Here is a 19,890-nt window from a genome sequence, read left to right as displayed (position 1 = left end):
TTTCCGATTTCTTTTAGATGAAAAGAAAAAGTTAGGTCAAAATATATATTTTTCGGGAAAAACCCAAAGTCGGTCCATATTTTAGTATCATGTTATATATCATTGGTATGTACCTTTAATTTGATGTACAAATTTGTATTATAAACAAAATAGTTTTCGAGATATAGTCAAAAATGTATTAAACTTTGGAGTCCCGCTCACTCGAAAGTAGACGGGCATCTTCCATTTTGTTTGGTGATCGAGTATTAAAAATGGCCAACCAATGAAAACAAACAGCTGATTATGATAAATACCCGATCAAAATTAGAGATGACATTCATTCGTAATTCGTACGTAATTCAAACTGAATTACGTGCAGCTTGTGTAATTCGCAGCTGAAATTTTGTATGGCCAACCATGTCATTCAGTTTGTAATTGGGGGTTGGATGAATGAGAGCGTGGATGACGAATAATTGCATCATGTGAACGGGGTATAAGTCGTTATGTGGCAAGCCGTTCTTATGGTAATCTCTAATTTTTTGCTCGGATGTTAAAAGGAAATCATATCAAAATACAAATATTTATGTAATCCACTTTATTTAGTTTAAATATAATGCGACATTTATTTAAAAAAAATTATATTTTTAATGCATAAGTTTTACATCATTAACAAACAAGTATGTAATTACACATTTGGAGTGGACTTAATATGTTTTACTAATTTGATTTCTGGTATGTTTCTTTCTTTGCTGACATTGGATTTTCTCATATAATTTAAAAGGATATCGGGCAATTTCACTGTACTTTTATCAACCTAAAATATAATAAAAAATAAGAGTAAAATATTTAACAAATATGAAATCATCTCAGTGTACCTGATTGGATTCTATTAGACTAATCAATAATCTAGGTATAGCTGACGCAGTGCCATTGACAGTATGAGCGTATAGTACATCTCCGTTATTTGCAATGTATTTTATATTAAGACGTTTAGATTGATAGTCCGTGCAATTACTACAACTTGAGATTTCACCCCATAATTTTCTTCCCGGCATCCATGATTCAATATCATATTTTTGATAAGCAGATGCACCTAGTTCTGTAGGCGGCATGTCTAAAAGCCGAAAATTTAAATTTAACTTTTTAAATAAATCCATTTCCAAATCCTTAAAACTTTCTAACATATGCTCGGATTGATTTTGGGAACAGACAGTAAACATTTCGACTTTGGTGAATTGATGAACTCTAAAATGAAAAAATAAAATAATATTAATATTTTGATATAAATCGTTGCAAAACAATGTATCATCAACATTATTTTTGATTATATAATAATTGATTAAAAACTTTTAAAGCCAATTCGACTCATTTTAATGTATTTTTAGCTGAAAAAACTGAACCTTATACCTGTTTTTCTCTATCACCCACACGCAAAATGGCATTGAATATTTAGTTCATACATATGTATGTACATTGTACATATATTACGATTAATTTGGATTTTTTGGTATCACAATGTAGCTTTTAAATATTTTCATTTAATACCCCATTTACACACACGAAATCTAGTACTTATGAGATTTCGAGCCAAATCTTGTCGATTTTAACAATATTTCCCATACAAAACAAAATCTACTTCGTAACTAGATTTCGTTAAAATCTACTCAAAATCTAATAGTTTTTAGTGATGCAACTCTGTTTTTCCCTAAATAATACTAAACAAGTAAGAGTGTTATATTCGGCTATGCCGAATCTTATATACCCACCATCAAACCTCGTTTGACTCGAATGAAACTTACTTATGTCGAATTTCATCTGTGTACTCGTATTTTTGGGCCAGTTATAAGCGTTAAAGTAATTTTCTGAAGGGGACCTTATATAGGGGGGTAGGGTCAATTATGGGTCGCTAATCATAAATTTGGTAGACAGATTTTGGTTCGTATTAAATTTATTTGTGTCGAATTTCATCGCTACACTCGTATTTTTAAACCATTAATGAGCGTTGCAGTCATTTTTTGAAGGAGACCTTATATGGGGGGTAGGGCCAATCATGGACCGATCCTCATAAAATTTTTTAGATAGATTTTGACTCGTATGAAACTTACTTATGTCGAATTTCATCTATATACTAGTATTTTTAAGCCAATAATGAGCGTTAAAGTCATTTTCTGAAGGGGACATTATATGGGGGGTAGGGTCAATTATGAACCGATCCTCATAAAATTTTGCATAGTGATTTCGGATCATAAGAAACTTATTATGTCGAATTTCATTGCCATATTCGTATTTTTAAACAAGTTATGGCTATTAAAGCTAAAACCCTCTAGCTCTTTCCATTCGGACTCTATCGTGCTTTCAACAGACAGACAGACAGACAGACGGACAGACGGACAGACATGGCTAGATCGTCTTAGAATTTAATGACGACCCAGAATATATATACTTTTGTGGGTCTATAACCAATATTTCGATGTGTTACAAACGGAATGACAAAATCAATATACCCCCATCTTTTTTGATGGTGGGTATAAAAATACGACGCTACACAAGAAAAAAAAGAGAAAAACAAAACAAACAAAAAAAAATTAAAATGTCCACAAAATTTTTATAAATTGAAAAACTTGAATAAAAAGTTAATCTAATATTAAAGGTAATGTTATATTTAAATATTTTTTTTTTTTTATTATAAATAAAATTTTAATAAATATCCCATTTTTCCTTCTTATTTCTCATATCACACACTTTTTCGAGAAATATTAGAAAAAAATAAATCTTCCTAAATGTCAAGAAGAGTAAGTAAGTGTTAACGGTCTAGATTTGCAAAAAGATTTTAATTGAAATTTACGAGATTTTATGTATGTGTAAATGGGTATAAAACTTAATTAAGCCAACCAAATGCGACTATTTTTTCGTTGGTGTATCATCATATACCAGATTTTTAGCTTGTAGGCGGGGAATTTGGAGGAAAAAGGGCGTGGTAAAATTAAATTTTTAACATTTAAGCTTATGTTAAAGACCGCTAATGACATAGGAAGCTGAAAATTACCTAACATTACCTTTCAGTTCATTTTAAAGCCCTCTAAAGACCAATGAAGATAAGAAATGCCAAGCATATGATACTGTCATTGGGTTTACCTTAATGTTGTTAGAAATAAAATTATAGGACTATGGACTGAGTATTAAGATTTTTGATATCCGCTAATATAAAAGGGACCGGAAAGAAGGTTGTATTTACTTGGCTGTTAAAGGTGGGCAATGGTACTCTAAGAATAGAGTTTGTAAGATAAGACATTCAAATACCAGATGAAACGCAAGATTCCATTGGTAACAGTATTTTTGTAAAAAATTTTAAACCACTCGATTTAAAAAAGCACTCCAAATCTGCTATCCTTAACCCCAATGACAAAGTATGCAAAATCAACGAGGATAGATAGACAGACATTGCACTATGGGCAACAGAGAGATTCAGAGATAAAGCATATAACAGCGTATATGCATATATTAAAAGCTTATAAATAACGCAAACATTATGACAAAATTGTTATCGATGCGAACTATATTAAGATTAGAAAATGAAAAAATATACATATCTACTATAGCTCGAAAATAACTAATGATGTGCAAAAATAGTCTTGAACTAAAATGTAGGAAATTTAATTGTCAACAGAAATCCAGCATCATCTAAAGTCGTCAATATATGCAAAATAATTGTAAAAAACTGATTTTTGTGATGATATTAATGGTGCCTTTTAGCTCTTTAATTGAGATCCCAATACGAAGCCCCGCGCCGACTCTCATAAAGCTATCTAAAATCCCAGTTGGCTCAGTTTTTTCGACTAATTTTCCTAATAGCCCAGGAAAATAAGGGTTTTGCTGCGGAATTTTAGATAGCTAAATGAAAATTGGTACATAGCTTCCCCTATACAGATAATGTCGTAAATTTTCTTTCTAATATTAGCCAAAAGTACATAATTAATTTCTGTTACATCCCTTATCACAGAATCACTCTCTGGCCTATAGTGCAATGTTCGTCTATCCGAAATTTCCGATGTGGTCACAGGTCACAATTATGTATATAATTTGAAAAAAATTTGTGGAAATAATCTCCAAATCAGAAATATATTTCTACCGAATTTCATTGAAATCAGACTACGACTTCAACTAGCTCTTGTTTCCAATATTAAGGAAAACCACAGTCTTTTGAAAATTGTTACAAAATATTTAAAGATAAAGTCTAATTTTTATAAAATTTGGTGGAAAAATTACTCTAAATATGTGGATTATGACCACCAATTTGTTTCTAATTCTGGTTATAAATATGACCTGTGATACTATTTGAAATTATGGATAGACAGACATTGCACTATGGGTAATAGAGCGAATTTTAGATAAAACGTGTATTAGTGTAAAATCATATACATATTAACTGCTTATGAATAACGTAAAAATTATGACTAACTTGTTATTAGTACAATCTATATTAAGATTTGAAAATAAATATTAGCGCAATGGAAAAAATAATGCACTATAGCTCGAAAACAACTCATGATACTCAATAATACTTTTCAACCAAAATGTAGGAAAATCAATTCTCTATAGATGCATATTAAGCAAGATATTCGGCAAAAACAAATTTTTGTAACCTTTGATCTCCAATATCTCGCTTAGCGCTCAAGATATTTTCGGTGCCTTTTAATTCCTTACGTATTATGCTAAGGGGAAGCTATGTGCCAATTTTCATTTATTTCAGATATTCCCCAGATTGCTCATTTTTTGTCTAATTTTCCTGGGTTTATAAGCTATTAAAAGAAAAAATATATTAAACAAAAATTTTAACTAAAAAATGTTTGTATTATTTTGTTAATTAATTTGATTGTATTTTAATTTATTATCCTTAATTTTGTAAATACTACTAATATTTCTGCAAAGCAGGTTTAAATCTGGCAGGGACATTCTTAAAAACTAGTATAATATACAAAGAAAATAATCTTTGTTAAATTCACATAATTATTTTTTATCTTCTACCAGAAATTTATATTATCTTTTTCGATTTCTTTTTAATCTATTCTTCACTCCTTTGCTTAAATAATGAATTCCAATTAAGGCTTTATAATTACTCCAATAATTTAAAAATTGGTTACCATAATCTTCAAAGTTTAGCACTAGGTGGTACGTCGAACAAACTCGAAGAATTGAGAAATTTTCTAAGTAACAGTTTATTTGATGTGGTTACAATAATTGAAACATGGTTAAATGAGCAAATTTCATCGAGCTCCGTTTGTCTTCCAGGCAAGGTTGGCAACCGTTTCGAAACGGTGATAAGGTAGCGGTATCGGTATTTTGAGTTATTTAGGTATTGGTATTTTAGCGTTATCGGTATTTTGGCTTATTTCGGTATTGGTATTTTAGCGTTATCGGTATTTTGACTAATTTCGGTATTGATATTTTAGAGTTATCGCTATTTTGGCTTATTTCAGTATTGATATTTTAGCGTTATCGGTAGTGTACAAAAAATATATTTTAGCAGTAATTTCAGTATGATTTAAATAACTAACAAGTATGAAAGTATAGTCGGGCATGGCCGACTATATTGTACCCTACACCATGGGTATATTTTAAAAATTATTTATTTTTCATAAAAAAACTATTATGTTGAATTTTACCTTAATTCCGATGTATTAAAGCAATTTATTGATGAAAAACAAAATTTTTAAAAGAAGCTTTATATGGGAGTTAGGGTCAAATATGGGCAGATCCTCAACAAATTGGGAAGAGGGATGTTAGTTATGCAGAATTTCATCACTAATGGGTACAAGTAAATTTTTGGACGTTTAAGATATTTTTTAAAGGGGGGTTGTATGGGGGCATAGTCGTTTATGCCTATATACATTTTTGGTGAGATAGTAGTATATTTGACATAGGTATGAGTTAAAAACCCCAAATGGGAAGGTGGTGGGGATAGTTGAATTAATGGACTTTGAACTTTGTCACTGGTATCTTCTTGTTTAGGAAGCAGGGTTCAGTATACGTAGAAATTTTTATCTTTCTTGTGAAAACACAGACTTCCGTCTTCGCCGGGTTAACATTGAGGCCTCTCGGTTGAGCCCAGCTCAAGGCCGTATTCAGAGCCTCCTCAGCTCTTCTACATAAGTTATTTGGATCCTTTCCATTTAAAAGTATTATGACATCGTCTGCATATCAGTTTTAAGTCCTTTATCAGTTAGGGTTCTTAGGAGGCTATTAATCGTGATAACCCAGAGTAAAAGTGACAAAATGCCACCCAGTATTATACCGAGAAATACCTTTTTCCTGATAGTTATATCGTACATATCGCAGCTTATCCATCTGTTCCTTGGATATAGTTCAACCAGTTAGATCGGTATACTTTAAAGTGGGTGTAGGACCAATATTTTTATGCGTTACAAACTTCAGCACAAACGCAAAATACCCTCCCCACTATAGTGGTGTAGGCTGATTGGCTGTCCATGTAAACCTTGTGCGCAAGCTACAAGATGTTTTGATAAAATTTGGACCATACGAGTTTTTCGGCACAAGGACTATTAAAAATGGTTGAAATCGGTCCATTATTTATCCTAGTCCCCATACAACCAGACCTTCCGATTTGGGGTTTTTAACTCAAAACTACGTCAAATATACTATTATCTCTCCAAAAAATGGCACAACTAAGTTTTATATAGGAATAAAAGCAATGCCGAATTTTAAATACCCTCCACCAGCAATCTACTTTTTATTAAAACCCATTTAACTATCCAATTTTTAGATAACTTGTAAAAATTTTTGTTTCCGTATGCATATGTGGAATTAATTTCGATTAGGTTCATAAAATTTTATATTAATAGGCCAGTTGCAAACATTTTAATATAATGATTTATCTATACACAAACATACTCATGTAGAATTTTATCTGGATATAATGACTTAATAATGAATTGAGTGGTATTAAGTGATTTTCAGAAGTAAAATTCCGTATAATGATTTATATATACAAAATACACATTTATGTCGAATTTGATCCCGATGACTTTGATTGTCAATGTGCGTTTAAGTAATTTTCGGAAATGATCTTTATATGGGAGTTGTGACCAATTATGGACCTATGAAAAAAAATTTCGTATAATGATTTATATGCAAACAAAAAAATCAAGTCGAATATTACTCCAATAGATTTATTAATTAATAAAATATGTGATTCATATGTATGTACACAAAACATATTTGTGTTGAATTTTATCAACATAGCTTTATTTGACAATGAAATATGTGAGTTTAAATGATTTTCAGAAGAGGGCCTTATATGGGAGCTATGACCAATAATTGACCGATCCGGGGAAAAATTGGTAGAATGATTTATATGTACACAAAACATATTCAAGTTGAATTTTATACCGATAGCTTTATTTATCAATGAAACATATGCGTTTAAGTGATTTTCGGAAGTGGACCTTATGTGGGAGCTATGACCAATTATGGTCCTATCCGAAAAAAATTTCGTAGAGTAATTCATATATAGACGAAACATATTTGTGTCGAATTTTATCCAGATACCTTTATTTGACAATTAAATATATGCGTTTAAGTGATTTTCGGAAGTGGGGGTTATATGGGAGCTACGAATAATAATGGACCGATCCGAAATTTGGTAGAATGATTTGTATGTACACAAAACATATTCAGCTTGAAGTTTATCAAAAAAGCTTTATTTATCAATGAAATATGTGCGTTTAGATGATTTGTGGAAGAGGACCTCATATAGGAGCTATGACCAATTGTGGACCGACTGAGATCTACGTTGGTAGTTTGATTTCCATTCATATTATAGTTTTATGTACAAAATTTTGTGTTGATACCGATGTATTTGAGGGACGATAAACTAATTTCCGGGAATATACACCTTTATATAGGTGCTATGGGAAATATTGGATCAATTGAACACACTTGATCCCTGGCACAAAAAAAATAATGTGCGACAAACAGACAGAGAGACGACTCAGAATTTCAGAATCAAGGATCAAGAATATATATACTTTGTTGGGACAAAGTTATATATACCCTCTATCATTACTGATGGTGGTGGAGGGTATAAAGATATCTTAAACGTCCAAAAATTGATTTATAACCATTAGTATCGCGATTAAACTCAGCAATTCAGAAATACATCCCTCCTTTTTTGATGGTGGGTATAAAAAGAAGGTTGCCATTGTTTGAGAAAGAAATGAAAAATCGCCAGTGATGTTAACAATATTAATAAAGTGAATATTTACTTTATTTCTTTTTAATAAAATATCGGTATTGGTATTTTAGCGTTATCGGTATTGGTATTTTAGCGTTATTGGTATTTTAGCTTATTTCGGTATTGATATTTTAGCGTTATCGGTATTTTGGCTTATTTCGGTATCGGTATGTTAGCGGTAACGGTAGTTGTGCTAAAAAGGTATTTTAGCGGTAACGATAGCTTAGCGATAACGGTTGCCAACCTTGCTTCCAGGTTAAGTAATTTGTATAAACGATAGCCCGGGTATTATTCAGATATATTGAAATTTAAGCAGGAATTTTAAGAAAAATATGAATATTTTTTTGTAATTAAACGAAAATGAAAAAAGTTCAAATACATTATTCTTGAGATAAAAATTAATGATAAAAACAAATAAAATAAAACCGCAAAAAATTATAACTTAAAAAAATTAAAGCTTCATTAATATTCGGTTTTTTAACTTGTTACATAATTTCTTATATTATGATTTTAAAAATAAAACTATTATTACCCTACCACTGGTAGGCTACCAGTCATTATTTTTTACAACTTCAGATAGACAATTTGGTATATTAGAGATAATATTTTCAAATAATCCATCCTGATTTTATACCATTCTTCTTGCTGTCTTTTTTTGGGCTCATTCTTAGAAGAAATTGGACTTGTACGACTTTGCCAATCTAAATGCTTCCATAATTTTCCTGTGGAATTCATGTTGGGTGATTAGACTAGTGTTTCAATTACTTTTGGTCAATTATTTTTATTTATTTATTTTCCTATGGAAATATTCCTTGCAGGCATATTAAGTAATACTTATTACATGATATTAATTTTAAAAACTACGAATTTAAATAAATGATTACATTATTTTTAATAACATTATTCGATAAAGAAAAATCAATTAACATATACAATTTATTAAATTTGTTACACTTTCTCCCTAATGGATCAGCACCAGCGTAGTTGGATCTAAAAAATTGTACTGATAATGGGGAAAAATTGCGTGACGGACGTTGAGGAACATTAAACGTGATATTATGGATTAAAAAACTGGAGGTTATATCACCAGTAATTATATTGTAAATGAACGAGACATTCAACATAGTTCTACGGCTTTTAAGTGTCGGAATTAAAATTCAGCTCTCGGGGACAAAACAGCAGAAATTGTTTCTGGACAGATTCGATAATGTCGGAATAGTTTTTTATATTGAGGATCCCATGTTATGGATCCATACTCGAGTATGTAAGGCCGAGATGTGTAGAACGATTTAGTAATATAAAATTAAGTACGCTTCTAGCTTTATTAACTGTCATAGTTATGTGCGGAATTAAGTTTAGTTTAGAATCAAGTAGAACTCCTAGATCCACGAAGTTATCTACAATTAGATTTATATTGCACCATAAATGAAACGAATTTAGGTAATTTTGAATAAGTTTCTGATCGGATATTTGGTGATAACTGAGGAATAATCAGCGTACATTAGGATATTGGAATAGTGAATCATATCAGGTAAGTCGTTAATAAACAAAGAAAACAGAAGTGGTCCAAGATGGCTACCCTGAAGTACACCAGAAAAAACATCAATACTTCTGGAGCAGCTGTAAATCCATTTTAAACTGAGATCAGAAAATCCCATTAAATATAGTTTCTTCTTCAAAAGTACATGATTGACTTTATCAAATCCGTGCTGAAATCCGTGCAAATGACGTCTGTTTGTTGCTGATGAAAAAATCCACTATAAGCAACTGTTGAAAGATGAAGATTTGTTGTAGTGGAACACTTCTTTCTGAAACCGTGCTGATAAGGAGATATCAAGTTAGAAACTTGATAACATAAATCATCCGTAATAATTTTCTCAAATAATTTGGGAATTATGCTTAGTTTTGCAATTATATAATTAATTTGTAATATCGGATTTATTTCTTGATTAAAATGTTACGAATGTTGTCAGGTTCAAAGTTATAGGAGAACTTTAGTTTTCTTAATTCCATAGAAATCGTAGGAATGTTAATTGAAGGTATCCGAATAAGTAGTTGAAAAGAAGTTGGCAAATAAATTGCTCATAATGCTGTCATCGCTAGATTCAATCTGCTGAAATTTCATAGATGATGGAAAACCAGTTACTTTTTTCTTGGAATTAACGAATTTGAAAAACGATTTCGGATTACGCTTAAAGTTGAATTTTATTGTATTTACATATTTACCATAACATGATTTATTAAGTATTGTGTATTCTGCACGGGTAACAGAATATCGTATGTATACAATATAACAACCAGATTGTTAACATTTTTTATAGTATTTATTCTTCTTATTTTTCACACGAGCCAGTTGTTTATTATTCCATGGTGGATCGGATAACTGTCTAGATATTTGCTTAGGAACACATATATTCAAAAAGGAATTAACCATAGAGTAAAAGGTATTAGACATATCATCAACATTAGAATAGCATGAAAATAAGGAGTACTAATTCGTATTGATTAGGAGCTTATTCAACTTTTTATATAAAAACTTTCTTATTTTTACTACACGAAGGCATCGATGAATTAAATGGAATGAATGTACTTAATACGAGCGTTTGGTGATAACTATCTTCTGGACTGGTAATAGTGAATGAACGTTTAATAAAACTATTAGTCACATCATTTGCGAATATTAAATCCAATAATTTTAAATTAATGTTTTAAATGCCATTAATTTGGAATAGACCTAAATCATACAGTATATTAAAAAATTCGTCGATATTGGAATTCTGCTTCATTTGAATAATATAACCTTTATCTGGTAAGAATATTCATTGAATTAAAGGTAGATTTAAATCTCCAAGGACAAAAATAAAATCACCGTTTTTTGAAGAATGAACTACAGAACTGATAGCTTCTGCGTGTATACAGCTTGTGGATAAGATGGCGGAATATATGAACAAGTAATAAAAATTCGATGACCATTCACTATTATTGAAACAGCTATAAATTCTATATCATGAGGTAAATATATTACTACAAGCTCAAAAGGTAAATTGTACGAAATAGTAATTAGGATACCCCTCCTGTAGATTTGTTGCCAAGATCACGACGAAAGATATTGAATTTGTTGCAAAGTATTTCAGTATTTAAAAAATTATCATTTAGCTATGTCTCCGTAAATACTTATACTTGTTGATCGATGTGAAAACTATTCATGTACCTCAGTAAAAAAATTATATGTGCAAAATTTCTTTTTGTCCTCAGAACTGAAAACTAGTGATAATTTAATTTTGACTGTGATCAATTTTTTTGTTTTTTTGTACACTCTCTTTGTTAGTATGTACTTACATGATCTTTGGACTTTATTTGTGATACCGTTATCTGAGATTACCACTTTAAGTTAAAATTTTAATAGAAAACAATTATATGTGCATAGTCAATCATTCTCGTTCTTTAGCTTAAAGAGTAAATATATCAATTCTTAATTTGTGTTTGATATATATAATTTTATATCGACGGTGAGTAAGTATTATTTTTTTTATTAAAATCTGAAGTTATGTGTTATCCACAATTTTTTTACGTTCAAAATGCCACGTAGTTGTGAACTTTCCGATGAGGAGCGTGGAAAAATTGAAGGCATGAGACATGTGACATTGCAGCTGCAACAATTCGTCATCGCAATACGATCTCAATTTTTTTAAAAGACCCAAGAAACTACGGCTCCATAAAGGGCAGTGGACGAATCCCTACCGTGAAAGGACAAAGAGACGTATTCGACATTTAGCTGCCGAAGAAAATATGAGCTGCCGTCAAATAAAAGTGGAATTAGATTTAAATGTCACGAGACAGCGTATCCAGCAACTAATAAAGGCAGATTTAGGTCTTCGGTATGAAAATAAGATTCCAAAACCAAGACCTACCCAACGTCATAAAAATGCCCGGATTGCATTTGTTGAAAAATATAAATTTTGGGAGGAGGAATTTGAAAATGTAATATTTAGCGACGAGAAAAAGTTTAATTTGGACGGACCTGATGGTATCCATAAGTATTAGAGAGATCTGCGTCATCCTCGACAAATGTGCTACAATCGAAACCACGGTGGTGGGAGTCTAATGGTTTGGGCTGCATTCGGAGCTCTTGGAAAGTCCCAAATATGCTTTGTTGGAAACAATTTAATTGATTTTGCAGCTGAATTATACGGTGATAATTGGACTTTTCAACAGGACAACGCTCCAATACATGTCGCTCGACACACAAAAAGTTTTTTTGAAAGCCATAATATACCATTATTGGATTGGCCAGCACTAAGTCCAGACTTAAATCCAATAGAGGATCTATGGGGGATACTTTCCGCTAAAATATTTTCAAAATCAAAACAGTACACGACACTAAAGGAGTTAACGAATCAATAATGAAAGAGTGGGAAAAAATTGATGTATCAACGTTAAAAAATCTGGCCAATTCCATGCCACGCAGGTTACAGCAGGTCATCATAAATAAAGGAAACACAATATCTTATTAATATCATAATTTAAATTTTTTAGAATAATAATTAATAATAGATTTTGTTTTTGCACATATAATTATTTACTATGGAGTAATAAGAAAAAAGTATTTTTTGTTCATAAATTATGAAGTTGAAAGAATTTTTTTTAGTTTTTTTAAGTGTATATATATACAAAATAAAATTTAAAATAAACATTAAAAAAAAGTTTGTTTTCTTAGCAGTAGCGCAGAATAATACCATGCACATATAATTTTTTTACTGAGGTATAATGTTGTTAGTTTTGTTCTCAAGCCACGAACATTTTTATAAGCGATAGACATGTATTCATAATTTAGTTTTTTTGAACAAAAGATTCACGCTGTGGAAGTACGGCAATACATTGGGGTCCAGCTCTGTAGATATATTTCCGAACTAGAGTATTTGCAACCATTCAAAGACAACATGCCTTTGATGCAGAATTTGTATTGCTTGCTTGAAATTAGCAAATTTCTGATTTGCTTAAAGTTTTTCAGCAGTTGTACCCAAAGCAAAAGTAAACAGCAAAGTCGAAGAAACAGAAACAAACTCATTAGCTGTAATGTCCATTTAGATTCTATTGAGATTTTGATCGGTATCGTATGCCGTAATTTGGGCCCTGCTTAATGTTTTTATAATGTATAGAAATTAACTGGGTGTTTGCACCATTCTCTTTGAAATGTTGTACAATATACATACATACACACATACATACATACATACATACATACATACATACATACATACATACATACATACATACATACATACATACATACATACATACATACATACATACATACATACATACATACATACATACATACATACATATGTATGCATATAAGTAAATTATGTTTGGATTTCTCATTTTGTTGGCAAATTTTTTTAATGTGTCCTGTAAGATACTTGTGTCTATTAAAAATACTGCTATTCCTATGCCTGATAAGGACACCGCAGTGCCATCAACAGTACCCACTGCATTAATAGCCACTTCAGGCTATCCGGAGGAGTCAAATCCAAAGAGCGAGGAGGTGACCACCAACTCGCTGGAAGACAGTTTAATGGATGACCATGATTGAGGTTATCCAAATAAACCTCCATCGGAGCGAGACAGCTACCAACGCTCTGATGGCTAAAATCAACACAGGTAAAATACATATAGCTTTAATCCAGGAACCTTGGACGATTCGCAACAAGGTTTCTGGATTAAATCACGTAAATTTCCAAATTTTCTACGCTGATACAGGATCTCGACCGAGAACATGTATCTTATGTCACAAGAACTTATGTTTTCTCCTCTCAACAGGATTATCAACATCGGATGCAACGGTGCTGAAGCAAGGTCGTGGCAACATATTCCTTGCATCTATTTACCTGCCTTTCGATTCTCCGACACTACCACCAACGTCGGATCTGATGAAACTGGTTGAAGAGGCACAAAGGAAAAATAAGATTTCTTTAATACTAAAGACTTGATAACATTGAACTTAGGTAATAAAGCTACCTTCGTCAATAGAATCAGAGAAGAAGTATTAGATATAACTATATGTTCAGAAGAGCTTATAAACGAAATTCAGGATTGGAGAGTTTCGGACGAGCACCTTTTCTGATCATCGGTACATAAGATTCAAAATACTAAGGCCACCACCAATGCCGATAAAGTTTCGGAATAAGTCTAAAACTAATTGGACAATGTTCGGGACCTTACTAAAGAACCGTTTAGGTCAGGACACTTTTCAATGTCGAAATAAAGAGGATATAGATGCCAAAGTGGAAACGTTCACAAGTGCCCTGGTTGAATCGTTCGAGATCCGGAACCTTGGGAAGACTCTTCGCAAACTATTTAACCGGGCACGGCGTAAAAAGACCGCAGTATACTGGAATGAGTATCGTAATAAACTTGGTGAATATAAGAAAATCGTTCGAAAAGCCAAACGAGACTCCTGGAAACTTTTCTGTGAACAGGTAGATAGCGTAAATGACGTATCGAAGATAAAAAAATTCCTATCCAAAACTCATGTCCAACCGGAATCTATGATCGATGACACGGGCAGGAGGCTTGAGGATATGGAGGAGACAATGAAACTCCTAATGGATTCTCATTTCCCACCCGGTATATCGAATAACATAGATGAACCCATATTGGAGGAAGGGGAGGGTAACACGGAAATAGTTATTACAACTGACATGGTTAAAGGGGCAATCAAGAGCTTTGCTTCCTATAAAGCTGCAGGGCCGGATGGAATGTTCCCGGCACTTTTGCAGATGGAGGCGGGACTGGTTTCCGTACATCTGTCACAGATATTCACTGCATGCTTAAAATTGGCATATACCCCAGTTAAATGGCAGGATGCAAGGGTAATATTTATACCCAAACCAGGGAAACCTAGCTATGCGACACCTAAGTCCTATCGACCGATAAGTCTTACGTCCTTCCTACTTAAAACCTTGGAACGGATAGTCGATAGCATGGTTAAAAGCAGCATACCATACAAAGACCTTAAATATAAGCAGCATGCTTATGTAAAGGGACGATCGGTGGAAACCGCTTTAAATGAAGTTGTCCACTACATAGGTGAATCTTTCGATAGCAAACTGTATACACTGGTAGTAGGAGGAGGAGGCTCTGAATACGGAGGAGGAGGCTCTGAATACGGCCTTGAGCTGGGCTCAACCGAGAGGCCTCAATGTTAACCCGGCGAAGACGGAAATCTGTCTTTTCACAAGAAAGACAAAAATTTCTACATATACTGAACCTTGCTTCTTGGGAAAGAAGATACCGGTGACAGACAAAGTTAAGTACTTAGGTGTAATACTTGACCGGAAATTAAAATGGAGACACCACATAGAGGATAGGATCAACAAGGCACATCGGTGCTGGGCGATATGTAGGAGAACCATAGGCATGAAATGGGGTCTTAGTCCGACTATGACAAATTGGCTTTATAAAAGTGTAATTAGACCAATTCTAGCTTATGCTTCAATAATCTGGTGGACTGCTTTGGACAAAAAGTGTAATATCAAACTACTACAGGGAGTTCAGCGTACATGCTGCTTGGGTATAAGTGGTGCCATGTGTACTACTTCAACCAAGGCTCTGGAAACGTTGCTAGATATTCCACCCATTGAAACATATATAAGATATGAGGCGGCGCTTACAGCCGAACGGCTCTTTACTTTAGGCGAACTGGCCAAAAACGGTTATAGGACACGTCATCAATGTATACTGGACACATTGGAAGGTTATACACATTCATCGGACGTGCCTGATCGCATACCAGACACTGAATATGTCGGAAACTTTGAAACGCTAATCCCAGATAGAATGTCTTGGTCAAGCGGAACATTAGAGCAAATACCAGTAGGAATCCGTTGCTACACGGATGGCTCTAAATTAGGGGACAAAGTGGGTCTGGGGTTCTATATTGAAGACCCAGAAACAGAAATATACCACCGTTTACCTAATCATAACACAAGCTTCCAGGCAGAAGTACGAGCAATAACGGAATGTGTAAATTGGATTAGAATAAATATGGCGCCCACAGGGCTTAATATATTTACCGACAGCCAGAAGGCAATTTGTGCGATATCAGGTGATAGAATTAAATCTAAGACCGTATTGGATTGTAAGAAAGCTTTAACTGAATACTCTCCCAGAGGTAAGGTTCACATCATATGGGTACCAGGCCACTCGGGAGTAGTCGGCAACGAAAGGGCGAATGTAATAGCTTTAAAGGGAAGGGAGCTCGATGTAGTTAACCTGACAAACGCAAAACCATTCGACGCAACAAAAGCTGAATTAAAAATATGGATGAGAGAATCCCATAAGGCCTCTTGGAATAATGAAACAGTGGGTAGAACCACAAAGATTCTATGGGGTGACCCTGATGAGAGCAAGACGAGAAATATTCTCAAAATTAGCAAGTCTGAGGTTAGTATGATGGTACGTATTCTCAGTGGACACGCACGATTACGAGCACATCTATACAAAATTGGACGTGCGAATTCAGACGAATGTAGAGCATGTGGATAGGACAGTGAAACTCTGGAGCACTTTCTTTGCCATTGTCAGGCATTCGTCGAAGTTAGATCCAAGTATCTTGGAAGTTATGTTATTCCGGAAATAACATTCTTAACCAACACCGATTGGAAGATTCTTAGGAATTACGTCCAGGAAACTGAGTTTCTGAACATGGAAAAATAATACATTCAGTGAACAATTTTTTTTTTTCTTGAATTGGAGCGCACAACAGGCCCGATAGTGGCCTAGGTGTATTTCTTCGGATTTGATGTAGAATACATCCTCCTATCAACCTAACCTAACCTAAGATACTTGTGCATTTAATTTAACATGCGGTTATTTAGGAGTAACGAAATAAATTATTAGTTTGGTAACTGTCATTTGGTAATAATTTTGCACATACAATTTTGTATAAAACAGTTTTTAGTTCACTTTTGAAGGAATAAACAATATAGCGAACCAGAACTTTATGAATTGAGCAAAATTTGTTTCGCGGTTCCTCCACTCAGGAATTGTTTATTTAGAGTATTTTTTATTATGTATCTTCAAGTAACTATTGAACGTGCATTCTCATCGTTGAAGCTTATTCTGACTGATAATCATAATCGCATGAAACATGAGACACTTGAAAATATATTACTTGTTAAGCTGAATTCTACATATGTATGTACATTTTTAGATAAGGCAATTTAAACTTTTTAATTTATTTTAATTTATTTTTTTATGTTTTTTGAAATAAAATAATTTGTTTCTTGTTAAAAAATCAATGTTGTTGTTTTTATTTCAAATCAATTATTATTGCAGAACATTGACGGAAAATTTTATAAATTAATTATTCGACCGTGTCGCAAATATTATATGAATTTTATTAATTATTGTTTAAAATTTTATACGCTTCTTTAAATTTGAAAACCGTTAACTTTAGCAATCATTGTTATTTTATTTTTCCAAAATTGTTAACCCTTTAATTTCGTCGACATCCACCCACAACATTACGTTGTTAAAAAAATATAATTTTAGTCCATAAATCATAAAGAGGTTGATTTCGATTTTTTCACTTCCAATAACTTTTTCGGCTATAGTAAAATACAATTTTTTAATTTTGTCGAAATCCACCAAAAACAAAAAAAAAAAAAATGAAAGCAAAATATTCAAAAAATTTAACATTGACCCTCTCCTCTAAAAATATTTGTACTTCATGTTTTCAATAAAACCTTCTATTTACTTTATATAAAATAAAAATAATTGAATAATATTTTGCAGTCTTTTATTTGACGTTAAAATACAACATCATTTTACTATTGGAAGTTTCTCCGAGCGAAAAACGTATTTCCGACCCACCCTACATATTCTTGTATTAAGGAAAAAACACGAAAATATGTTAAAAAATTTGCCGACGGAATAAGAAGCCCAAACACAATATACAACATTTCAAAGAGAGAAATACAGAGAAGAAGGCTGTATTTATAAAAACCTATTTTAGGTTTATTAAACAATTTTAACAATTTAAATAACTTAAAACTTCAATAAACAATTGACAAATATAAGAATTTTATTGTAGGTTCGACCCTTTTTTTAGCCGACAATAAGTTGATTTTTAACAATTTTTTCTCAGATAAAGCTTTTTTCGGTAATTTTAGGTTGATAGCGAAAACTAATTATGGTTTCTTTAAATATAAAATCTAAAAATTCGAATTTCAACGTTTACAAATTTGTAAATAAAATACCAGAAAAATTTTAAACGATTATATTTTGAGAAAAAACCCAAATCTAGGCATTAATATATCGTCACCTGAAATGCAAAAAGGCGTAACAACCAAAAAATTTAAAATCGACTTTTAGATTGAAAATGGTCTACTGCAGCGGTTCCCACAGATTTTTACTTCGCGGACCCCTTGAAGAACTTATTTAATTTCGCGGACCCCCATACATATTTTGATATCTTATTGTTCTAAATAATTGTCCATCCGAAAATTGACCTAGTTCATTAATCCCTAGGTCTAATAAATGTAGAGATGTCATATCTATAAAATATTCCCGTACGTTGAGAATATATAATATTTCAGATAGGTTTTCAATTGCATGTTTTGAAGATAGAATGACTTCTTTGTTGATATGTTAACATGATGTTTAATTTTATGATCGTGAGATCTTTCATGTTCATTTTTCTTCAAGGTAGCGAAAAGGTTTCTTTATCAAATATTGTCACATGTGCTTAAGGAGTCACGTTTCAAAAATTTGTTGCGATTGCAAAGGGTGAACTGAGTAAGTGAGCTAAGTTTTCGGGAAAATAATATAAGAAAGTTTTCACTTCTTCTATGTTGTTGCGGAATGCGTTATCCGCATAATATATGATTTGAACTCTTTGTTAAAGTACTGTGAATTTGGAACTTAAATTTGAATTTTAAAATACCAACGAATTATTTTACTTCATGGTTTTTGGCTACATATTTACGCGAAACGCTATGGATTTTCTGATGTTAATTTAATAATATGTATTGGTCGACAAAATCAAGTTAAAATCTGTGTATCACGTCGGATTGGAATATTTATAAAGAGATGCATAAAGAGTCACCTCTGTTTTGGAAATATATAATTTAGTCCATTCAAACGAGAACACTTTTGCTTACAATTTGATAAACTTAAATCTGTAATAAGCTTGTCTTTGAATTGAACTCCATACTCCGGAATACCTGTATCCCTAATTTAATTGTAAGGCAGAGTATTATTTGTCTGAAATAAAAACCATTATTTCAGTACATACATATACAGGAAATAAAAATTACAAATCACGCAGTACTTTATAAAAGTTATACAATAAATTTGTAGGGCCTAGCTTCTTCCTGATAAACAACCGAAAAAATAAAATTCAAAAAGTCACCAAAAAATTTGGGATTATTGCACAAAAATTGGAGATATTTATACATACATATAAAAGCAGAATATTGTTTATTCATGGTTTTTTTCGTTCGTCTTCGCGGACCCCCTAGGATTTTACTACGGACCACTAGGGGTCCGCGGACCCCCATTTGGGAACCGTTGGTCTACTGCATCAAAATACATGCTGTTGAAATTTTTTGAACCCTATTGTCAAAAATACCGACTATATTGAAATGAAATTC

The 19,890-nt window shown here is 32.4% G+C and overlaps 1 protein-coding gene across 1 annotated transcript in view; it reads right to left on the bottom strand.

Annotated features, from left to right (window-relative positions):
* Positions 1-577: 577 nt before the first annotated feature.
* Positions 578-19,890, bottom strand: part of LOC119599710 (serine--tRNA ligase, mitochondrial) — a 73,310-nt gene continuing 53,997 nt past the window's right edge. Inside the window, exons 4-5 of the mRNA XM_037949606.1 lie at positions 855-1,224; positions 578-793 (exon numbers count right to left, since the gene is read on the bottom strand). Of these exons, the coding sequence (XP_037805534.1) occupies positions 665-793; positions 855-1,224 (499 nt within the window). The 3' untranslated portion in view covers positions 578-664. The remainder of the gene's footprint in view (positions 794-854; positions 1,225-19,890) is intronic.

Source organism: Lucilia sericata, unplaced genomic scaffold, assembly GCF_015586225.1.
Source record: "Lucilia sericata isolate MDLA Ls3-8-SP2 unplaced genomic scaffold, ASM1558622v1 Contig000085F_arrow, whole genome shotgun sequence".
NCBI lineage: Eukaryota > Metazoa > Arthropoda > Insecta > Diptera > Calliphoridae > Lucilia > Lucilia sericata.
This window is presented reverse-complemented; position numbering and strand designations above follow the sequence as displayed.